At 49.3% G+C, this 25,115-nt stretch overlaps 1 protein-coding gene and 1 non-coding gene across 2 annotated transcripts in view; one reads left to right on the top strand and one right to left on the bottom strand.

Moving 5' to 3' along the window:
* The window catches only part of LOC8051012, a gene marked incomplete in the record, with an annotated part of 650,797 nt that overhangs the window by 66,447 nt on the left and 559,235 nt on the right, over positions 1-25,115 (top strand). The window contains 1 exon segment of the mRNA XM_042289953.1: positions 8,574-9,152. Coding sequence (XP_042145887.1) covers positions 8,574-9,152 — 579 coding nt within the window.
* Trnas-cga lies at positions 13,581-13,653 on the bottom strand. The gene has a single exon. It is a non-coding gene; the product is annotated as a tRNA-Ser (tRNA).

Below are 25,115 nucleotides of genomic sequence, written 5' to 3'. Positions count from 1 at the left end.
AGATCGGAGTGGGTGGATTTGGGTCGCTTGTGGCTAAACTAAGCTTTCGCATAGTGTAAATGGTTGGCTGTGTAGTAAACTCGTTTTGCAGGGATCGCTAAATGTATTTGTCGCGATTGAACGACGAGACATCCAATCGATATATTTATTGCTGGTATTTATACTCTTAATCGGGCCATCCTACGTTTTAAAAGTTCCGGTACGTCTACTTTTCGGCAGAGTACACCCGCCGGCAATATGAAGGTGAACACCTTACCTGGTTTCTTGCCTGTTTTACGGCTCCCTTAAGCTATATTAACTCTCAACGTCTCAAATGGTACGTGGCTTGAGGGTCTAAACTTTGCGTTCTAGCCCTCTTCTGGAACAGAGCGTGTTCCAAAACGTACAGGAGCGTCAAAAGCAAGAAGAGGGCTGTTCACCTTCATATCGCTCACGGGTGTACTTGGAGGAGAGCTAATCAGTGCAGTCTATAGGGACGGGGCTCGGTAAATGATCATACTACGTGACATCGAGCTTGATGTTTCACGTGCTCGCGTCGGGTTCGAGACGTCACCACGGTAGTGGCGGTGTAACCGCGCAGACTGGCTGTTGAGATCTGTCTACTATTTCATTCGTCGGTCGACAAACATGGAGGGACAAGTTCACTCTCTACTTATTAATTCGTTCCCTCTATAGTTCAAAACAAACAAAAATAATAGAAGCGTTTTTTTTCTTTACTGCACAGCGCGAGTGGAGTCGGTTGTTGAAATCCACAGAATTGATGCGGAACACGGCTAGCTGACGCTGCATCAGTGACTGTATCGATTACACGGGAAAGGCCCAAAGCGTGTCTGGCGCCGGAGATCAAATCTAGCGATCCCCCAAACAAAAAGAAAAAAAAGAAAACAAAAAATCTGCCACGGTAACACCGTTTTGGTCAATACCTCTCTGTCTCGGCGGTCAGAAGGCAAAGAAAGAAGGGCAGCGGCGCCATCTTGTCCGGCGGCGTGGAACTTCAAAGAGAAGCCGCCGGGGCATTTCGTAAAAGAAGAAGAAGGAAAAGGAAAAAAAGCGAGTGCCCTGCCGAGATTTACAGGCGTCTCGGGTTTTCTGCTTAGCGGATATTCGGCCAATGAGAGAGAGGAGGCACCGAGAGAGGGATGCGGATTACACCGTCGGCAGTTCTGCTCTTTGTCGCCCCTGTCCGACAGCCCTTGTCGTCCGACGTGGCAGAATGACTATGCACTCCGTTGTTGTTCTTTCTTAACCTTACGATGGACCGCAGCGGATGGTACGAGCCACCGAAGCCAATCCGGGCCTGAGAACGTATCACGCACGTCACTGAGAGCGACCCTCGCGGAGGACACGTGACCCTCAAACCGCAGTCACCACCACTCGTCATACAAAAGACGACTGTGTTCGTTGCAGACGAGATGACAGAATCGTCTGCAGACGCGCCTCGATCATGTTCCAAGTAGAATGTTTGCTTTACCTGCAGGCTGTCTTTTCTGCGACGTATTATCATTGGATTGGCTTGGGCGGCATCGAAGCCAATCTCATGCAGTGTGTGGTGAGTGTCATCTGACCCCCGGGAGGGGGCGCAGCGGCGGCGCCGCGCGTGGGAGTCACGTGATTACATGTTCACAGCACTGTATTGGCTGAGAATGGCTTGCATAGCGTTCGCTAGCGGTCCATCGCGAGGTGAAGACGCCGCCGTCTCCGAAGGAAGACCATCGGGGACCCTGTCTCGCCTGACCCTTTGTCCTGCATGCTTTCTTCTTCTCGGCGGAGGAATGCCTCCCTCCGTGATCGGCACGTCGGTTATATGGCCCATTACGCTGGTCATGAAAATACCGACCTGGTTCATTGAGATGGCCCCTCCGTCGTCCAAGGTCGTCTTTCCCAGAGCCCCTCTTCGTGGTTGGCCCTGCAGCGGTACTAACACCCGGAGGTGACAAAGGCGGTCTTTCTCTCTCTGTCTCTCTCTCGAAAGAAGAAGAAGAAAGCTATGCAAAGGCAACGACACGGCGTCAAAGAAGGTTATTGCAAACAGCGGTCTGCGTACAAAAAAGCGAACAAGGGTTGGGGCTTCTTTACCAGTCGTGCGCAAGACAACCGCGCAGGTGTGCCGGTTTTATCGCTTGAACGCGCTGTTTAAAATTGTTGGTTCACATTCTATGGGTTTGGTTAGTCGTTCTCGCCATTGTGCCTCCCTACGCGAGCGCTCTCGCACGTGTTTTCGTCAAAGCTCGAATGTCAGCCTCGTGCTTCCCCAGCCTCACCTCAGCAATTATAGCAGTGTCGTGGCATCCTCGTACACTTACGTTCAATAATCCTCGTACACTTACGTTCAATAATAAAGAGCGTAAAAATCAGTCAGATCAAGACTCTGACTGGAAAAGAGCAGAGGGAGTTCAATAAGAAAACAGAAAAAAAAAGGCTTATTCAATTCTGGGTAGCGCTAACCAACCAATTCTATCAAAGGCTTCTCTCTTCCTCATGTTGATAAAGAAGATTTTTTTATTAATTATTTATTTATTCGAATATTTACAGCCCATGAGACATCACAATGGGAAGGAGCGATTTTTCGAACGGTAGCGAGGGAAGGGGCGTGGTTTCACCCATGTTACGTAACTGGTAACAAACATCATACGCGGGAGTTTAAACACGGTTAAGTTTTGAAGTCGTTGCCTAGAACGAACGTCATCCTTCTTCTCAATGACTGCTGCAAAGACAGAAAAAAAACAAATTTGTCGTCTTAAAGCTTCAATATATATCATGGCTTCCGCTATACTCTGTTTCATTTTACGATGTACCGCAGGAAAGGCTACGAGCGCGAGCTCCTTGCTTTGGGGCACATCTCGGCGGCACAAGCTCTCGTGCATTAAGGGCAGCTGCCAACGCTATGAGCTCGCGCTTCTAGCCTTCCCTGCGGTACAACATAAGGTGAAACGAAGTATCGACCTCGCGCTTCGGGATCTCAGAGGCCAAGCATATATACAACTACTTTTTTCTTTTACCCACACAGAGATGGCGCGACATATTCTTTTTTATTCAGTTTCATGAGCCATTTAAAGATGGTGCTGCAGGTTTTCATACCCTCAACTAGGACGATCGCTTGCTCGCTGGGTCCTGGCATAAAATTCACGCTCCGAAACTGAACTTTAAACTCCCTGACTACCGGATCGAATTGCTTCTGGTGCGCTCTTAATATAAGCGTAATGGCAAGTGATGTGCAAGCAAATGTGCTCAAGAAACTTTTGAAGGATCTGAAAGGTGCGAAGTAGCGGCACGGATATGTCACCTCCGACGAGCAGCTGTATGCAGCTGCATATCATTCTTAACAATTCGTAGTATAATAAAGAACACGTTCATGAGATACTCAAGTAATACTGTACAAGGTGTAGAAAAAAACTGTTTGCGCAATAAAGTAGCCCCAGAAAGTAGCAACCATTTCATCACATGTTTCCCCGAAATGCTCTCGTGTCGCGACAAAAAAAAAAAAAAAAAAAAAGTTTTTTTAGTAATTTACTGATACTGTCAGCTTCTTAAAAGACTGGCAACAGGAAAACAATAACAAAACCGCGATTATTTATGTCCGCAAGAAACAAACACTGCCTACGTAACATTGACGATGAAAGGTATTCGCCACCTTTAAAGAGCTTAACTTTAGCTGCTCCGAGACACTGGGCTTTATTTACAATGTTCTAGGATAGGCATATAGTCCACTGAAAGGGCATGTCGTGCACGACATTCCCTTTGCCCGTACGCTCTACCCAACATGTTGGGCAGAGCGTAGGGGCCACGGGCAGCAAAATTAAAGGAAGTTGGTTACGTCTCACGGAACGTGCAGGGAAACAGCTAGGCTTACTGCGAGGCGCCGACGCAGAGATATGCGCAGTCACATCCACCAGAATATGCAAGTCACAGTTACTATATAATAGTAACGTCGATCGAAGTTACAGCCTGCCAGGAAAACGAGCCTCACGCACTGATGGCACATAGCCGACACAGTCTGTAAACATATCCATCGGTGCAACGCGTCTGAAGCGATCGCAGTTTTGTGACTCCAAGTGACAGCACCCCGCAATTTGACTCTTTTAACTCTTACGAAGATAAAAACGGTAGCGCCTACACACCACACCTAATCACGTGCCAGAATATAGCGCACGTGTCGAATCTAATCACGCGTAACAAACCAACACACTTGTGATGACGTGCTCCTGACGTCAAGGTTTTAAAACCCCGCCCATTCCCTCGCTACGTCCGAAAAATCACTCCCACAATGGGAAAAGGGGGGGGGGGGGGGGGGAGAGAAATACAGAACAAGGGAATTAATTACATAAAAAAGTAGGAACAGTACGAGCATACTGCCATAACACATTTCGTTTGGAACTATGGTTACTTCAAGTATAAAAAGCGCATAGCGTGTCTTAATCTGTTCAATCATATATATATACAGGGTGTCACAAAAGAAAATTTACACGGTCTTTTTTACCGCAAAAAGAAACTAGGCATCGCCGAACACTCATTCTCCGCCCAAAGGTAGAGCTAGAGGTCACAACCAGATGCCAAAGTTTCAACCCGATCCGATAACTTAATAAAAAGTTATAAATGATTTTCTGAAAATTTTAATGGGAAAATGGCGGCCGACAGAGTTTTCAATGGGGCTCTATGGCACCAGAAACCGAAAACGGGCGAAAATGGGCTCCATTTTCCCATTGAAATTTTCAGAAAATCATTTATAACTTTTGATTAAGTTATCGGATCGGGCTGAAACTTTGGCATCTGGTTGTGACCTCTAGCTCTACCTTTGGGCGGAGAATGAGCGTTCGGGGATGCCTAGTTTATTTTTGCGGTAAAAAAGACCGTGTAAATTTTCATTTGTGACACCCTGTATATATTTTGTTTGTAATTGTTTTTTTTTGGCGTTTTTATAGGCCAATGCTGTAATCTGATTGGTCGAGGAGCGATAATGAGATGCGCGGGCAAAGTAAGAGGAAATTGCAAAAGAAACAGTGAGAAAAACGAAATTCGCTTTGTGCAAATCAAAGCTAAGAGCACATGTCGGGAGACACTCTATCACACGCTACGGAGCAAATAATAATAATAGAAAAAAAAAGCGTCTCTATTGTGGTTTTTCGACGAAACCGTCGTATGCAGACAGACTTTCCCGCGCCTTCTCGAAGCGTCGCCTCGTCCTCCCCTTCCACCCCCTCTTTCTTGCGACGAAGCGTTTTGTGGTGTGACTCACGACGTGTTGACACGCTACGCGTGTCAAGGTGCCTAGATGTTTGACATGTGGCCTACTCTGCTAACTTATCTACCCTCTAACCGCCTGTCCCTTTCGTCACCTGACCGGGCTCTCTTTGCGTGGGTATGGGCGAGAGCGTGATCACGTGCCGAAAGAGAGGCGTATGACTCGTCCAACTATGGCTGTAGCTTCCACCGTAGTCTCAGCTTAGGGACGAACGCATTACAGCAGCTGCTGCAGAAATTAAAGCGCGAAACACATGTACGACGAAACCGTCCGATCCGGCGTCCGACCGCGCAATACGACGGTGGGACACGAGCGCTGTCAGCGTTCTACAAGGACTCGGATCCAACACATGCTTCGTGCCAAATGGATCGATGAAGAGATGCTAATGGATGTACCCTTTATAACGGGGAGGTAGCTTGCGCCATCTAGCCTAGATATGGCGGCGACTGCCATCCCACCTAGCCTAATAATGGCGACCGCCAGTGTTACTTGATGGGGTTTTGAAAAGGGTTTATTTGCATTTCGAGAAGGTTCGCGTCTTAAGGCATCCTAGTGCTGGCAACAGGATCAGAGGGTACGAAACATCACCGAACATGGAGAGGACTTGCCGCGAGGTCAACAACGATCACACGGGCCGCCCGAGAAGGGAAAATGCCTATCAGTGAGAAGCATCTTCAACCTGTACACGCTCGCGTTCGCGTTTTCCATCCCTTCGGCAACTGTAAAACAATGCGACTAAAAGAACAGATCCGCTATCGTGCCGGAAGAAATACAATCGGACAGGCCATCGCTCGTGCGTTGAGAGAATGATAGGTCCAGTCTGGAGTGGAAAAGGAAAAAAAAAACAGTTTAACCGGGTTGTTCGTCGCAGTTTGATCGCGCTTTGGACATGTTTTTTTTTTTTTTTTAATTTGTTTTGTTGGTAACATCTTGCATCAGGAAAAATGGGCCTATAGGTCTCTCGTGACCATGTCACATTGGTGCACGGCAAAGATGGATTACGACACTGACCCGCGCTCACAGATGACAAGAAAACACGCTGAACTCAGTGGAGCGCGGGATCATCTTTGAGTCGTTTAGTGGTGACCTTGAATGCAAGCCCTACTTTCAGGCGGGCACTAGAAACGAGCTAGTGCGGTTTTTATTGCACGTTACCGAATTGTATTAATATGTGTATGAGGTTACCTGAATAATGCGACTTCTCTTTTGAATCTAACGAAGCGAATGTCGTCACACGAATTAGAATCTAAAGAGGTTTTCCTTAGGATACAAAGAACTTGATCCGACGAAATCGTTAATACTTTTAACTAGGGTGAAGTGGACTGAAATAAGTGGGCTGGAATTATGAATGTTCGGTTAAGAGCGGCAGTAAGTCGAGTGTACATTGTCTAATGATAATTTTGTCACTCACAGGAACGCAGCGCTTGGCGAGTTTCAGCCATCTCGTTGTCGCTGATACAAAGGCAGAAAAGCGAGTCACAATGCACATATGCCTTCGTCTGTCTACTGCGTTTAAGCTGCTCTTGGTTCTCTGACCATCTTTCCCTGCATTGAGCTGTCCTGCTGTTATGGTTTAGTACGAAGTTTCGGCTGTAATTGTACTGCTTTAAAAGTGACCGTTCGTTGCCGTAATACAAATGCACACCTGAGAACTGTATTGTTTACTATGGCCGGTTCCGGTCTGGATGAACACCGTACCGGCTTGCGGTCGTGTATCACTACCGCGTATGGACGTTAAAAAACGTTAGGCTAGCAGTTGTACTGCACTGGCTAAATTGCTCATTTACAGTGGGTAACAATGTCACCGTGTTCTGGCAGACTAAACTGCTGCCGCATAAACAACTAACGACGGATTTTTTTTTTTTTATTTGCTGTTTCTTTCCTTGCGCTGTTTTCGCTGGATGATACCTCAGAATGCAAGATTTAGTGCGAATCTATATTTGTCCCCTGCGGATACTATTTGGGCCGGCTGTGTTGTCATCATGCATGAGCACAGCTTTCTGAATTTCATTTGCGTGCACAGGCAATTGTTCTACACCTTCGCGCTTTGAAAAGATGGACCTTAAAATTCCGATCAACCTCTTCCTTGCCAAAGTTCTGTGTTGCGTCGAGAGGCGCGGAGCTCATTTTGCGTTTCTCCTAAGTTCCGTAGACCGACGATAATGATGATGATGATGATAGTTTGCGGCTATTTCTTTGTATCATTTGGTCTAACGCCCCTGAATAGGAAAGGTAGCGCCATCTTCTCCCTCCTCCTCTGACGCGCACACCTTTTATCTTTATGTTTTGCTTTTGTACACCCGCGCATCGACTGTAGTGCCGCCTGGATCGGGCCAAGTAGCAGACGGCATTCTTCAAAGGATGGCGCTACTTTTCCGTATCAAGAGGCTTTAGTTTGATTTGGTTGTGAGCGCCACCAAGCGCCCAGCAGCAACAGTCTCTACCGCGCGAATGCTATGGCCTGAGGACAGCAGCCAGTGCGAGAAAAATCTTGGAGACGCGTAATGGTGCCCTATATGTTTCCAATAACGCTGCGGACCGCTCCTGCTGAGGCAATTGGTATCAAAGCGCGCGAAATGCGAAGCTGTAGCAATCTCATTGGCCGCGAAGCGATAATTAGATGCCCGAGCCGCGACACGCCCTGTTTTTTTTAAGGTGTGAGAGACTCCAAGCTATTCCGATAGCCGGTCTTCTGCGTGCTGCCTGTCCTGTGCCTACTGGGGCTGTTGTTTCGGAACGTGTGCGGGGGAGGTCTCTTCCGCGGAATATTCGACCCCTCGCACGTGTCTCTTTAGTGCAGAGACTGAGCATTTTTTTGGCTCTATATGATGAGCGCTGAAGGAGTGTGCATATAGTTACTGACTGTTTAGGAAACGTATTATGTTCATTACGTTCACGCTTGACGCTCGTTCTTGGGTGTTCTTTCAATAGGCAAGTATCGCAATCTCGGTGGCTGGGGAACAATAATAAGATGTTCGGGGAAACAACCTTTGGAGGCGACGCAGACACGCAGAGTTACGTGCTCGTTTACCACGATAAATCTTAACCCGAGAAGGAGAAAGACATTTTGACGGTGGTAGAAAACGAAACAGGGACATACAACGTTTCTTGACGGTGGTAGAAAAAGAAACAGGGAGAGACGTGGTCTGCCACTGTTTCTTTTCCTACCACTGTCTACATTTTTCTCTTGTCTGTCTCGTGTTAAAGACATCGTGGTTACGTTCCACCAGCTCACCTGCGCACTGGTTGTATTTTCGTTACAAGCTTGTTTTATCTCTTTTTTGTTTGGAACACTGACCCTGATTGTCGCTCTTTCTCTTGCTTGTGTCTGCAGGAGCGGCGACTCCCCGTCGTCTAGTCCCTCGACGAAGGAGACCCTCTGGCAGAAGGCGTCCTCCCTGCGGCAGTCCCTGCGGGGCCGCACGAGACACGACTCGTCCTCTACGACCCCGACGGCGTCCTCGTGCCGGCTGGGCCGTCCGGCGTCCCTCTATCTGGTCGAGTCGTCGTCCTCCGCGTCCCGCACCGCCAAGTCCAGGCAGTCCCTGCGCCGGGAATGGGGCTCCCAGCGAGACCTGTCCAGGGACAAGAGGCACGGGACGGCCCCGGCGGACGCCGCCTGCGTCCCGGCGCCCCAGGACGCGGACAAGGCGTGGTCTTCGACCTGGACCATCCCGGACGCGCCTCCGCCGCCGAAGCAGCGGTCGCCCCGCAAGCTCACCAAGGACTCTGGATACGAGACGAGCGGAGGGAACCACGGGGAGCCGGACTACGTCAACAGGGAGTGGGTGGCGGCGGCGCCCGGTCCCGTGGGCTCCGTGGCCGCCGGCTCGGTGTCCGCGTCTCCCGGATGTGCGTCTAGTTCCTTACCAGCCGCTGGGGCGGGACAGTGCCCGGGATCTGGAAACGCAACGTGAGTACCCGACCCGTTCTGTTCCACCGAATTGCGTTTCCGCGACTCCAGCCAATACCACACTGCAAGACGCGCCGGCGACGATGCTGATGCAAAATAGCGCTGTGTGATGACTTTCTTCTTTTATGAGGGGCAGGGGGGGGGGGGGGGGGGGCGCGGGCCTTCTCTTTTATGCAGTATTGCTTTCAATCCCCACCCCTGTCCGTTTCGAACTGGATGAGCACCGTACCGGCGTGCGGTCGTGTATCACTAGTCACTACTGCGTATTTATACACGACAAAGAAAGGATGGGTCGATGGATGCATATGGTTTGTCCTTTTAGTTGGGCGGTGGCTCGTGCCTTCTAGCCACGGTTAGTTTCTACTCAATACAACCGTCGGTCCAAAAGGGAAAACCATAGGTTCCATTTGCCAAGAGTGCCATGTCATGAACGAGACCGTGGAGAGTGCCAAGATTATGAGAACTGCGCACGAAATCGCGCGATATCTCTCCAACCGAACTTTATAGCACGGTCCCTACAGCCGCTGAACTCCAAAGCGATGGCGGGCAAGGACAACGTAACCCCATTCCTTGCGTCCGTGCTCGGTCGCTTGACCGACACAGCGTGGGCGAGCAGGCGCACGTTGACGGACAGCTCCGCAGGTGCACCCTCTAGCTGAAGCCATCAGATGAAGCGTAGAGCATTATTGAAACTGCCCATCATCGCCCTTTAAAAGACTCGCTCCATTCATGCTCCGCTCACGCTTACACCGACAGTGCAGTGGGAGCTACGCGCTTGCCGGACCAATCAAACGCCTTCCTTTCACCGCTCCCTGTACGAGGGTATGGGTGGGAGCGTGACCGCGTGGCGATATATAGACGCATAACTGTTCAAACGGACACGAAGTTTCCACCGGACCGTCAGTTTAGGGGTGAACGGAGTGGAGTCCCAGCCGTTTCGTCCGTTCTTTGATCACTGTGGCCAGACGCTGTTGAATCAGCGTGACGTCACGATGTAGAACGGGCAAGCGTGAAGGTATACGCACTATATAAGATGTTAGTCCATGCGCTTCTAAAGCTGGGTGCGCCATTACCCAACAAAAAGAGTAATAAACAACAAAACAAAATTGAATGCCTTAAAAGAAACAGGCACGAGGCAACGACTTTCCGAACTGCGGAGAGAAACTTAAGGCTCCTGAGAGGTACGAACCGACTCGAAGTTCTAAACTCGCCTTGACGCAAGCCGCGGACTATTTTTCACGCGTGGTTTTCTTTTCCCGATTTTCTGCTCCAAGAGCCGGATTCGAGAACAGAAACCATTTCTTTCCATGGCCGTTCGCATACTCGGGGTACGCCAACACGAACAATCCTTGACGTCCTCCTCCGCGCTTTATCAAACAAAAAAACATTTATGCGCAACAGCAGCGTAGCTTCGGGCTCACATCAAGGTCAGGCCGCTCTTGGGTGTCCCTACGCTTTGCGACAATATCTGTCCGTTCATTCCTGCGCCAGCGTTTCCTTCAGATTAATCGTCCGAGGGCCAATAAGTTACCCGGAGTCAATTAGACTTGCCGATCGAAGCGCGCTCTTCAGCAATGTCGTGCTCTTTCCAATTTGACTCGCACTTTTTCTTTTTTTTTTATATTCATTTTTAGAGGAGGAAGTGTTGGGAGTAACACAAATGGGAATCTCGTTTCTATGTACCCGGTATATGTTTGTCCCATATTCCGTTGAACTGCTGATCCCTAACCCCTGCCTCTTGATTTTTTTTTCTTTCTTTCTTGAACCTCAAGTTTTCCGGGAGGTGTACGTCGAAGCCACCTTTATGCAATTTTACAAGCGCTTTATGGTCAAAACGAATTCTAAGAGCGACCTCCTGGAATCCGGGCCAAACGGGGCTGGGATCGGAACAGATCGCCGACGGAGATCATGGTACACACGTTCTCCGCTTTTCTAGAACGAGCACACGTCTTCTACTCCTGGTACCCTCAACGATCTCGAGGCGGTTTGAAGCGATGCAACGCTGACGGTGCCAGAAGCTCAAGAGGTCAATGATTGCGTTTTGCTATTACGCCTTCTCGTTTCTTCTTCCTCGTCCTTCTAACGCGCCACGCTTTTGTAAGAAGTTCCCCTTTATGGCTTCCCTCCGCGTGGACAAGTTGGGGGGGATCGCTACTCGCGGAGGGCCCTATAGGCGTACAGCCATGTTTTATGGCCGAGGAAAGAAGGAGGGGGAGATCTGTCTTTCCAGAGGCGGATCTGGGCGATGCATCGGATCGAACGGCGCCACAGCCGCCGCGGACACCCCCGAAAAGCCCTCCGCGAGTTTACGATGCTGCGAGGCGAGACGCTTATGCGTCCTAGTCGACCTCCCGCGTTGCCCGTCGGACGCCGTTTGTCCGCAGGAGCGCGGACGTGTCCGGGGGGCACCAGGAAAGACGCTCGGGTCCTTTGTTCTTCTTATCGACGTTGCTGTTTTTGGGGCGACGACGTGGTGCGGTGTCTCGCGATCTGCCACTTGGAAGAATACCCGTCTCTATTTCCTCGGGGAGCGCGACGGGGAGTGAAGTCGATCACCAGCGCGATCTCTGGCCGGAGACAAGCGAATGATAAAGATACAAAAAGAAAAGCCGAATATAAGCTACGATTTACTGTGAAGCACTGAGTTTTCCGTGGTGTGTCCTAGGACCCTGGCACTTACTGCATTTTGAATGTAGCTATCGCCGATAATCGTTTTTCACGAGTGAAAGTTTCTCGTCAAAAGTGAAAACGGGCAGTCTGGTGGGACATGTGTTCCTGATGGGCGTCGGCCTAGACTAAAATCTGGTGTTCGTCAGGATCCTTTGTAGACTGCACACAATTGACACAAAGGTAGTCGATGCCGGGAAGAATTTTATTCGAATTCAGCAGAGCACCCCGGAAGCTTCAAAGTTTCAATGCTTCTGGACCGATGTTTCGGTAATGGACATTTAAATTGTATCCGGGAGCAGCTGAATATTCTATATGCAAAACGCTGTCTTCCTTTCTAACTTTTGAGATCCCTTTGCAAGTATACCCTGTGTGAGAAAAATACACAAAGCGCCAGTGTTGCGTTCGCGGTAACTGCGTCATCCCCAGGGTGTATACCACACAAGAAACCTAGCTGCCACTTCCTGCTGTAACCTAACCAACATGAGAGAAAGGGGGAAAAAAAGCGGATAAGAATTCATAATCGCGTACACCTTAATCATCTCTTGGAGCGATCGCGAGCGGGCAGGAAGGAAGGGAGGCCCCGTGCCGGTAGACAGCTACGCGCAATACTTTCCTTTCTTCGCCTCCGCTAATAGGATAATGGCTCCGGGGATAATGAAAGCAAACGGGAGCGGGTCGCGCTGCGGGGTCACGCCGTAATCATCTCCCAAGTCGCTTCGAAACTCGACTCGTGCGCGCTTCACGTTGCCAAACCGCCGTTTCAAGAAAACGGGGCCAAGCGCCCGGGGAGTGCCGCGTCGCCGTCGTGCACCGCGCACTCCGTCTCGGGCGTACGGTGGACCACAGGGGGACGCCGTACGAGCCATCGGAGCCAGCCCAGTGCCGCGGGAATGTCCGGCGACCTACGGGATTATTAAAGCACGAAAAGCTTTTTTAACGCTACCCCGCCCCCGATATCCCAAGATAGGGAGTTTTCGTGGACCGCGTTTTCCCCTCCGCTAAGTCCTCCCTTCGCAACGAAGAAGCCCCTACTGCGCCTGCGCGCCGATGGCTTTGACTGTAGAGTTCCGGGTATCTTAGCGGGTTACGGAGAACGCGGCCTACGAAAACTCTCTTTTGACGTCACGTGATCTATACACCGATTCAGTTACCCGCTAAATTTAGCGGGACAATTCTGGTATTGTGACCTAGACACTAATCCAGTTTTTCCGCAAAATTTAACAGAAAAATATACGTCACGTGAAAACATTCCCTCACCGATTCCCTCGCCAATTCCCGAAGATGCGCTTCATGCGTTAAAGAATTTTGAATGTGAAGGTCGCTGCTAATTTCTTTAGATTTCCAAGGAGCGTTTTCATTATTTTACGCGGTGTTCAAAGAGGAACTGAACGAAAGCATGCGGACGAAGGAACCGTACTGATCGAACGGAATAAAGGTTACGAAGCGGCCGCAAGACAAAACTTTTGGCGGCGTCGGGGTTTGAACTCCGGGTTTCCGAAGCACCGGTCTCGCAACTACCCGACCGGCGATTAAGAGAACCGGAGTTGGAATCCCAACGCCTCCAGAGATTTTGTCTTTCGGCGGCTTCGTACCCTTTATTCCGTACATAAATGGCGTATATGGCCACATCAAAATTAGGGCAAGTTAGGTTGTATCACAAAACAATAATAATCCCTGGACTAGAGGAACAAGGGGAACAAAGGAGAAACATAAATCTCTACACACAGCTGAGGTGACTGGTGCGCGGCTGAAAAAATCCGCCTGGTCCAGGTATCGAACCAGGGACCTCTCCATTTCGAGTGGAGCGCTCTACCAACTGAGCTGACTAGGAGTTAAACGTCAGTAGAGCAAACGGTTTTTAATAGCTGCCACCAATCATAAGATCATATGCAGTGATATTATATAAGTATATGTGCATATATGACCTGATTGGTTCAATTCTTAATACGGACATATATGGAACTTTTGTACGGGATTCCGTTGGACCACGACGGTTTGTTCATCCGGATATTTTTTTATTATATCCAAGGAGGATATATAAAGACTCGTCGGAGCGGCGACGGCACTCTTGAAGCGAGGCCGGCATGTCCACTGCAAGATGACCGCGCGCCATACAAATGAACGAAGGGGGGCTCGCCGCCATCTTGCTGTGAGCTGCTGAATGCGAAAACGCAGAGATGATAATCTCATCATCCGCGCTCCCCACGTCCTTCCAGTCCCTCGAAAACTGATTGATTTATTGGTTTGCGATGACTCTCCACAAGTTTCTAATTGGAACAATACTCAATCTTTTCACTAATTAAAAAGAGTGACGATCAAATTTTATCTAATTATCCGAATTACCGTGACGATTAGCCACTTATATTATGTCTCCCGGATCGTACGACTCACCTGCACATAGCGCTATGCGTAGAGAAAGTCGTCTGCTTTTTGCGCAGGAGTTGTGATGACGTCAGAAGGACGCGGAGCTCTGATTGGCTTTGATTACTTTTTTTTAATCAGCCAATAAGAGCTCGGCGTTCTGACATCATCGCAAAAAGCAGACGAACTTGTGCTTCGCATAGTGTAAAGCCCTCACGGCTTTTTCTTTTTAATTTTTATAGAAAAGTGTGACAAATTGATTGTTTCTCCTCTTATACCCTCCTATTCCACTCACGGGATTGGTTGTGATGGGTCGTGGCGTTACACTGCGGTCCATCGTAAGGTGCAAACGGAGTGATGTGGCGACGCGAAGGGACGAGGAAAGCCCGAGGCCGTGTTTGCGTGTGATGAGTTTCCTCCAAGAGTCATTTCGGTATTTTCTCTTTCCCCGTTGATCGGAGTCGGAAGCTCTCGGGCTGTTGCTATGTCTGTTAGCGGCGCGGCGGCGGCCGGTTTTGTGTTAAGAGGAAAGCGGCGCCCCAGATAGGATATACACCTCTTAATCGTCGCCACCGGTACGGATCTCGATTCGAAGCGCTTTAGCGACGCCGTAACGTGTTACGTTCTAGAGGCGTTCTGTGTGTGCGCGATGCGAGGGGGGAAGCCCGTACCGCTCCGATAATTACGGTTCAATCGAGGTTCATTATGTATGGTAAATAGGTACGCGCCAGTGGAGGAAGGAAGATGATAATAGACGTAATTGATGCGTTGAGGGCTATGAGACGCGCGAAAGAGCGACCCAAGTACAGTGCTTAAGAGCAGATTGAAAGACAAAATTTATTCGACAAAGACGCGAAGGTCGGATTGGGACAGTTTTTTATAGTATTATGTACTGTAGTCACCGACGTCTTAAGAAATGTAAGGCATGGTGGCCTATTGCCTTTCTTGAGTTGACACTGACATTAGTAAGCAGAATAGGAGACCTAACCTGAGACGCAGGACGCTAGAAATGTGACTTGTAGTGTCATAGCCTCCTCTATATTCACAAAGCCTGGCGGTTCGACGACGGAGCCATAGAGTGCCCGGTCGCAGATTTGGAGCGCGAGGATCTGGTAGCACAGAGCATCAAAGAGACATTTCTCGGGGAACCTGGACGTCAGCGCGCAGCTTTTGCAGCGGCGAGGACCCGAAACACACCTGCTCGCTCGGGAGAAGTGTGTTTCAACGTCTCGCCGCAGCGGGGTGCCAGTCACGTGGCTCTCCTCTCATTCGTTGTGTCTTCCGGTCCACCTTTTCCATTTCGGCGGCCGCTTCTTGTCGTGATATGCCAGGCTTTGTCAGTATATAGGAGGCTATGGTAGTGCATAATGCACCTGCTAAAGTGCGAGACAAAAAAAAAAAAAAATCTTTACGAATGTGCGGCGAGCAAGACGTGCCGCATGTCTGAACAAAGGCACGAAAGGAACGCGCGATAATGAACAATATAATTACCGCCTCGGCACCAGGTACGAAAGAACACGGCACGCGCAGTGTCGTTAAACGATACAAAGGCAGCAACGCATACGGACGTTTGTGCGCACGGTAGCGGCTAGGGCAGACAAGCCCAGTAGTCAGTTCGCCCCCTCCCTCGCACGAAACAGCCCCTTCTTTTTTCTTTTCTTTTCTACGTCGGGAACTTTGCAGGGGACGCAGCTCTCCCTTCGCTCGGATAGGTGTCCGGAGCCATAAATCGGCGGCACCCGCCGCCGACGGAAGCGAGCCAACAGGGCCGTCTCTGCCAAAACACAGACGTCTGGCCCCCCAGTGGGGTTCTCCCGGGGTCCTCCTCTCGCTCGGTACCGGCGAGGAATGCCCGGAATGCCAGCTGTTCTGCCGGCCCATAAAGTAAGAAAGGAGGGCCCTACCGTCTGCCGTTACCCCACCCATCACCCTCCCCCGGGCCCCCTCGCTTCGTGCACGCCGCTTCGATCGAGGCTTGGGCCCCGCGCCAGAGGCGGCGGTGTGTAGTATACAATGGATGTCGTCTCCGTGCCGTACGCGACGCTCTTTGAGAAACGCGAAGCGCCTGTATTTGGCATAGACGGCCCTGTTGATTCGCGTCTGTTGGCGAGGACATAACGCATCAGTCATGCTGTAACAGTGACGGCAGTACGATCGATCCAATCCGTTCGTCTGCTAATGAACGACTACTCCGTTTCACATAGAAATGGACCGCTGAGGACGCGACGTGTCATCGAACCCGATCCAACGCCATGTATATGTAACGTGACCTTGGGAAGGGGAGACGCGACGCGCGGTGGGCGCAGTCACGTGATAAGTTTGCAGACGCTCCACTCTTCCTGTGACGTCATTAAAAAAATAGTGCGCTCGTATTGTACTTCTTATATTGGGATTATAGTGCAGGCAGCAACTGATCCAATCGTGTCGCCACAAGAAGTTGGTTTCGACGCAGTGCACTCGGCTTACGTGGGAAAGCACACTTTAAGGGGCTTTACGGTTGTCAGGGCCACTCGTGGGACTGATTTGCAAATTGCCAGCCACGTTGGATTTATTTTTACTCGTTCGTTTCTTTCGATCCTGAATTACGTTAGTCTTTTCCCCAATTTACTGACTACACATGACGCTTACGAAAGAAAAACGCAAAGAAAGAGGAAAGCAAAAGACAATGGACACAAGTGGAACGCACGCAGATTTTGCATACGCGATAGCCCCATTGGAAGACGGTTGGCGTGGTTGTGTGGCGTTATGCGTTTCTTATTTTTTTTAAATATTACCCCCAATCGCGAAGTAGGTTACGTTTAGTTTACCGGAGACATTCAGTTTGAGTTCACGCTGGCAATTGGTTGAATTCGCGCAGGGGCTACCGTATACGTCGATTTGTCACGACGACGTTTTCTTCGCAGAGGAACAGGAAAGATTATCGCGTTCGTCACTGTCGAAAAACAAGATATTATAGTTTTCTTCTTCAAATGGCCTCCTTGGACTCGTTCTTGATTTCCCGCATAAAAGACGCGCTTGCTCAAAGCGAGGAAGGATAGCCGAGTAATCGGAGTTTGGCATTTCGAAATGACGGCGAAGGTGAACCCTTCATGTTTTTTTTTTTATAGTTCCAATTATACTTTTATATAAAAATGGTTAGAGCTCGAAGGTTGTAATTTTATGAATGTGCCAGGTCTTACATTCCACGTTAAGGTGAAACTCATCACCTAAATCCTTGCACTGAAAAAAACGAGTTAAAAAAGCAAGCAACAAACGCTGGCATCCTTGGCTTAGTAACGACTTCGTGCTGAGTCGAGGGTAAAAAAAAAAGACAAAAAAAAACAACAAGACGAATAGAAAACGATCATTGCAGGTTTGATGAGATTCTATCAGACTCCATCGTCGGTGGTTTTATCTCACTTGATAGCGGTGGTGCAGAAAAGTCGCATTACCGAATCCAGTACCATAGCCAGGATTTTTATTCGGGGAAGAGGCCGGAGCATCTCAATTCCGCACATTTTGGTTCTGGTGTGCCTTTGGGTGGGCGTCTCTTTGTAGAAAAACTAGAAAATTAGTCGTTCGTGTCTAGACAGCGGAGACCAAGGCGACCCCATTTTTGGTCAAAGGGAAACTCAAAACAGTCTCAATAGAGCCTCGTAAAAAGTGGTTATTGCGCTTTTGTTGTATGTGCTCCACATATTCAGTCTTCCGAAAATTTTAAGCACTGAGATTTCTGAAGTTCTTAAAATTGTCAGGAACCCACAACAACAAAACTCGAAGCACCAACTCCTTCCAAACATTCGAGATGCTGGGAAACGACCGAGAGAAAGGGGGAAAGGTTCGGCTGTGATGTCACCGATCTCTGGAAAAGCAGCTCGTCAGGCGCGAGTTTTTTGGGTTTTTTTTTCGTTCCACGCGTAATAAATCAATCAATAAATCACTCAGTTTTTATTTGATTTGTAGCAAAAACAGTCAGCCGTCTAAATTCGAATGTGGTCAGTATTTTTGGGAATCGTTCCAATCATTAAACTTCGAATATAACTAACCGTCGCGCTGAGCTAGCTAACAGAAAAACGAGCCGGAGTGAACGGTGAGACCGACTTCGAGGCAAAAAGAAACTCCGTTCAATTAAAACAGCTACAAAATTATTTTCTACGCCGACGTCAGTCTGAAAGGAGCCAGGCTAGTGATGGTTAGTGTCAGTTAACTCGAGGTAAGGAGACATCAATTCTGTCCCCGATACCTCGATTAATACTCTGTCCATTCTTGTCCTTCCATCCCAGTTTCAGGGTAACTGTCACCACCTATTCCGTGTATTTGTTCTTCCCGAGTTTCGCAGCGTCGAGGCCGACTGACCGTCTTGCCTTCCGCATTTTCTACTTCACATCACATCTTAGACACCCGTACATCGCGCACGCGCGCGCGCTTGTTCCCGTTTGCGTGTATATATACTCGCGTCCTTCGCGTGCACGCGCTTCCTGCATGTGCACGTGTATGAGTCAGACCCGTCGGACCCTCCCCACTACACCTCGTCTCACCTCCTCGTGGATTGTCGCGGAAGACTCTGCGAGCCATCGAAGCAAATCCAATGCCACGCGGGCGTCACGTTTCCCTCGGGAGTGACGGAGCGTCACGCGATGAACGTATAGTCACGTGACCCCTTCGCGGCGTTGGATTGGCTGCGGTGACTCGTAGCGTTCCCCGCGGTCCGACGTACGGTAAAACGGAGCATAGAAGGTGGAAGGAAGGGAGACGGCCGACCTGTCAGAAGCAGAGCCTTGGGCGCGTGTCGGATACCTTCTGCGCCGACCGTGCGAATCTGTCCGTCTCAGCCAGAGCCAGAGCGGAGGCGGCCAGCCTTGGACGTGACTACTCCGACCGCTTCGCCGCTGCCGACCGGTGCCTTATTGTCTTAAGGCTGCCAGTCCCGTAACTCGGGCAGGGCCGACTGGCGAAGGCTTTTTATCTCCGTCCCGATTTTTTTGCTCTTTCTTAATTTTTTTATTATTATTTACTTTCGAGTGTCCTCTGGCGTTCTCTTTGTCTTCGTGTGTTGGCTGGCATCGCGCTGAAATCGAGGCGGCTGGTTTGGTAGACTTGTGGGCTGAGTGGTGGCGCCGGCGCTCTCGCTTTGTGTGGGATAGCGTTCCCCGCCTCCCCCCCCCCCCCTCCCCCCCTAACGGGCTCGCCGTCCGACGTTGTCGCCCCATCGACGTAGCTGTTGTCTATCTGGATCGAAAGCATCTGCGAATCCACGGCGTTCCTCGAAAGAGCGCTGAAAGTGACGTATTTTTTTTTTCTGTATGTATTTCGTTGGATCTAGACTCTAGTCTACTGAGTCAGTGCCGTGCTCACTAAAAAACGGTTACAACCTTATTGGCGTAAAATAGCCTCTCTCAATCCTAACACTTAACACCTTTAGGATGCTGCTGAAATAAAAGGCTGATGATCGCAGCAGCCTTTTATGGATTACAAGCAACATGTTTACAACCGACGAGCATCTCATTCACTTCTCATATCTAAAGAACGAGACAAGTAGAAACGCAATAAATCATGCACGAGATTGGAATGCTCCACCGCCTTATATTGTAATGTAATGTGATGTTCTGGTGAATTCGAGAACCGTCTAGCTGATGCGATGTAGAAGTTTCGACGCGTAGAACATTCTAACCTTGAATCAGCTAGACGGTTCTCGAATTCACTAGAACATCACATTACAGTGTAAACAAAAATGCGTAGCCGCGGCCAGGAATCGAACCCTGGCCCTTCGCGTGGGAGGCAAGCGCGATAACCGTTAGGCTACGGCCGCGCTGCCTACTTGGCGCGCGGCAATATAAACTCGACGAATCAAATATTCCCAGGTTACCGTCGAAATACTTTCGAAGTTTGCGGCTTTGTTTCTTTGATCCCGTCAATATTTCACGTAAAGCATAATACATCTCAGTTCAGGAAAGGTACTTCAAAGTAAAAAGCATTTGTACGGGAAATAATTATTCGGCGTACTCGCTAAAACATCGTCTGGTAAAACTTTTTTTTTTTAAAGCGGGTGTCAGTGCGGCAAACACCCTTCAAAAAAAAAAAAAAAAAGAGAGAAGGTATTTTCCACGCCTTACTGTTTTCGCGCCTCTTTTAATACCATATTCCAGACCCTTTTTACGGCCTCCAAAAGTGAGACTTGTTGCATACGACAACGCTTTTTTTTTTTTTACGATTAAATAGGGTGTAGTTACTCTAGATAAGGTGACCGGAAAGGTGTGGCCATGGATGAAAGCCTCTTGAACACCTTTGTTATTGCACACGCGAGCGTGCAAAACGTTTTAGTCTGTAGCTCTGATCTCCCTGAAAAGCAGCGGCAATTTGTCTGTACTCCGAAAGCTGCAGCGCGATGGGCGTAGTCGTACAACGACACGCGTTTGTTAGCAGCGGTGGTCGATGGATAGTTCCCCAGCGGAGTCACCCAACAGCAGGGGTGTATAATGAATCTCTCGATAGTTTTATCACGGAAGCCGAAACCGATTGTAGACAGTTGGACCGATAGCGCGTTACCGTGACATCATGTATAGCAGAAGTGAAACTGCCCGTATATTACAATTCAAAAGACACGGTGTTCGTTGCAGATACCATGGCAAAATTACCTGCTGGCCTTTCCTATGCATTCTCGATGCACGTTTCCTTTATGCATAGGCATGCTTCGAACATGGCTGCAGACCGTTTTCGTAATATATATATATATATATATATATATATATATATATATATATATATATATATATATATATATATTCCAATTTTTTAAATGCGTTAGCTTTGGAACGTTCGTTTAGACGAAAACCCGGCGGTGTCTGTCAGTTTGTCAGCGCCGGGGTGAGAGAGGGAGCAGGAAACACGTTTTGCACTGTGTCTGCACACAGTCCTTTGTATAATATGTATGAGCAGTGTGACCACGGCCTATCGCTTTCATTTTTCTAATAGTGTCTGTGCACTACAGAGAAAAAGAACAAAAAAGGCGTCCTATAATTTAAGCTGCAATCATCTTGCTCCTTTAGCCGTAAATTGCGATGAAAATAACAAAACAAACAAAAAAAGAAACCTTCGTCATCGGGAATGTCAATTACCTTAGAGAACGCGACATTCGCTCTGGTCGCCAACAGGAACAAACGCGTCTCCAGAACCTTGGATTGTCCGAGTTTGGCGAGTCAAGAGGCGCAACATTTTGGAGCGAGGCTTTTCGACGCTCCTATACTACCGTCCGAGCGGACAACAAAGCCTGAGCGAGGTATAGTTTACTGATCTCTTCCACGGAGCCGGATGTCCTCGACAGCGCCTGAGCTGTCGGTCCCAGACAACCGGCGTATAACTGTTTCGAAACACCACGGCTAAGAGCGGGCCACACGGCGCTCTGTGTCCGGAGCCCTCCGAAGAAACGGCTCCAATAATACAAATAAATGAATAAAATAGAATAAAGGCTCGGGAGGGGGGAGGCGCATGTCGAGAGGCAACTGATCGATTCAAGTATTAAAGCGACTGACAGTCCTGCCTGCACTGGCTGCAGGGGCGTGGTCCGTCTGACGCGCTGTTATTTCTGCCCCCTTTTGGAGTCCGGCTTTTGTCTCGCACGCTGCTGATTGCGCCCCGGAGAACTCTTGGGGCCTCTGGTGGCGTTCGAACCGGTTCCGACTGCTGATGCCTTTTTGGCTGGGTTCCTGCGAAGCTGTTGCTGCACGGGTGGAGTGTAACCTTGGGGTCCGTTTCACGTCGCGACCTCTGCTCGGGCGATTCTGAGTCGAGAGGTCCGATGAGTCGAGAGATCCAACAAGTAAAAAGAAGAATCTAATATTGGACTTCTTTCGTTCCTTGACCCATATTGCTTCTCTGAACTTGTATTTTTTGTCTCGTTGAACCAGATGGTCCTCATAAAACTTCTTAAGATGGAGGATTGAGCGAGTTAACTATTCATCCTTATAATTTACAGCGCACGAGAACAATTCACACTAAAACACGCACACCAGTAAAAATAAACCATCACTCGACGTCTTTTTAATTTTTTTACCTGATAAGATCTTTGGATACGTCGGATGGTTTTTTCGTGGCGAGGAGGAAAGCATGGCAGTTTTAGTCTTTTTAGACTTGAGGTAGGTGGCGCAGGCTACCGCCCATTACAAAGGGTATAGCGATAAACATCCATGCATTCATCCATCCATGGCGGAGGCGTTTGCAGACGATGCCAACGCTTTCGATACCGATCCTCGCCGCTGGTATTGCAAACGAGGCCCATGTAGACCACGTGACCCCGATCGAGAAGTTGTACAAACGTTCTGCGATATACAGGCCCTTAATGTACGTGACGGAAGCTAGCGCCACCTATAAATACTGCACTCTGTGACACCTGATCCCCGTGGTCAGCACGTCCAACATAGGCGGCGCTAGCTTCCGTTACATATGCGTGACAGACTCGTTGGACCTCTTGTCTCTTACTGGATCTTTTTTTACTCGGCTGTCCCTGACGGCACGCGGTCGTTGTCATTGCACTCGCTGCGAACGAGTGAGCAGGCGACTCTGCGACAACGACCTTATCACCGAGAAGGTGACTGCAATCCCTACCGAAAAAAATAATAATAAAAACAGTTTAAACTGGATTATCGAACAGGAAAATCTAACTGGATTTCAAGTTACCAGCAAGAAATCCAGTTAGATTTTCCTGTTCTGTAATCCAATTTCAACTGTTTTTGTTTTTTTTCTTTTCGGTACGGATCGCATTTCAACCTGCAGGCAACTGATCTTACGCGAGCCAACTGTGCATTCGAATCAAATATTTTTTTTGTGTATTTGGATTATTGGAAAGATTTTACCGGCAAGGGGTCAACTTCTGTGACACTTTTATCATCCTTATGGGCATGGTGCAAACTTGAGGATGCGCAGTTTCTACACCAACTGGCGTCTGAACTTGGAAATAAATCCCGGTTTCTATGGAACAAGGAAAAGCTCAGGTACTGTTAACCATAGGTTCCTGTATACTTATTATGCCTGCCCCATTCCCAGTTAGCAGCTATCAACACAGAACACGTGATTGACGTGAACCAAGTGACTAAGCATCTCTCGTGCGTTCTAGCATTCTTGGTGCTATTTTTGGGCATTTGGAGTGGGAGCTGTAGGTTGCACTCGGGCAATCGGTTCGTTTTTCTCTTTGCAACGCTCTTTGCCACGTCTGTTAATTTTTTTGGCAGACTCGCAAAAAGAAGGTGTCAGGGCTGTTATTTCCCGAGACCCCGAGCAACACCCGACGAAGCTCATTTTCAGGAAAGACTATGTCCCACTTTTTACCTCCTGCCACTCAAGAGTGTCCAGTAGGCACCTTTTTTGCGACGGACATTAAGGAAGGCCTGTGTAGACAGGCCTTCCTTAGCGTCCGTTTGAGTGAAGGCTCAGCATCCGTGCTGGGGCTTCACTCAAAGTCCAGCTTAGTCCCAACCTCCATGTCGTCAAAGCTGGATCAACCCATGTACCCTTCCACGGCCTCTTAGGTGCTCCTTGACTGACTTACCTGCCCAGTTCGGGCACCTCAAGATAGTGACAGGTGCCTGGCGACAAGCACAGTATGTCATATGCGAAACGTGAGCCCCGGCACTGCTTACACCTTCCACGGTGCTTAGGGGACTTTGTAGCGGCTGTGACCCCATAGGACCCTGGCCATTGCAGCTCGAACGTCTGGCCTGTAATTCGTGTTGGGTCATGCCCTCCTTTCCCCTATATTCATTCACTTTTGGAAACTATATGGATGTTGCTGCTCACCCGTTATGAAATATTTGTTGTTCCGAGGGTATTGGAATTACGTGCGTTTGGGGAGGGGAGGGGGGCGGCAATAAGAGTGCGCAGTAGATAAGCCTCGTCTTGATTGTATGAGGAGGTGGCGTCCCGGGTGGTGATTATGCGAAGCTGGTGCAACGGCGCCAAAGCATAGGGAAGCCAGAAATATTTTCACGCATTGTCAATATAAAGGAGGGTATGGTCTAACGCTCGTATTTAATCCTTCACGAAAGCCTAAAAAAAGAAGAAAAAAAAGTGCGGAAACACGTGTGTTATCGCTGTCACATTCTTCAGTTCCGACAGCGTCCAGAAAGGTCTTATGCTCTCGACGCTTACTTATATCTGTATTTCATAGCGTTGCTCTCAATTGTAACGTGCTCTAGAAACCAGCGGGTCCTCCCCGTATGCATTCATTGATTCAATCAATGAACCAATCAGTCAATCAATGAGGACAAAGCGGAGTGGCCGTCCCCTACATGGACACGACAACTCGAGGCGAGGGAGTCACAGCGGGAGAGCGAGCCTCGCGCGCTTCCCGCTGCGTGGATCCACTAGCGATGACGCTTTGGGGGGGGGGGGGGGGGGGGGGGGGGGGCGGTCGAAGGCGCAGGTTTTGTTTTTTAGGAAGTGTAGGGCGTACCCGCACGGGCCCGGTCGATGACGTGCGTCGCTCAGCGAGGATGACGAGAGGAACCACGGTGGCAGGGTGCGCGCTTCGGAACGTCCGCCTCAGCATGGTGACCCACTTGCGAGTGGGAAGCCAGTCCGTCCACAGAAAGCAATAACAAAAACAGCAGCGGCAACAGAAGAAGCAAAATCCATAACAGATTTCGCCTTTCTCCAAAGGCAAGGCCGTCGCCGCACGTTGCTTCGCACAACGAGTGCGACAGAGACCGCTGTCTAAGTCTTCCCTCGGCATGCCGCGTTTATCTCTCGAAGGCGTCTCCACGTCTCTGTTTTGTCGAATGCTCCGTTTCACCGTAGGATGGACCGCGGCGGACGCCAGGAGCCATCCAAGTCAATCCGGCGCCGCGAATATATCACGTGATGCGCCCAGACAGGCGGGTCCACGAGCTAAGAGTCGAAGACACACTATGGCGTCTTTTCCGTATTCAGCAACATCGCTTTCTTTCCTTCTCTTCAGCGCCT

Source organism: Ixodes scapularis, unplaced genomic scaffold (assembly GCF_016920785.2).
Source record: "Ixodes scapularis isolate PalLabHiFi unplaced genomic scaffold, ASM1692078v2 PGA_scaffold13__105_contigs__length_92229423, whole genome shotgun sequence".
Taxonomy (NCBI): Eukaryota; Metazoa; Arthropoda; class Arachnida; order Ixodida; family Ixodidae; genus Ixodes; species Ixodes scapularis.
The sequence above is the reverse complement of the archived record's forward strand: the minus strand, read 5'-3'. Positions and strand labels throughout refer to the sequence as shown.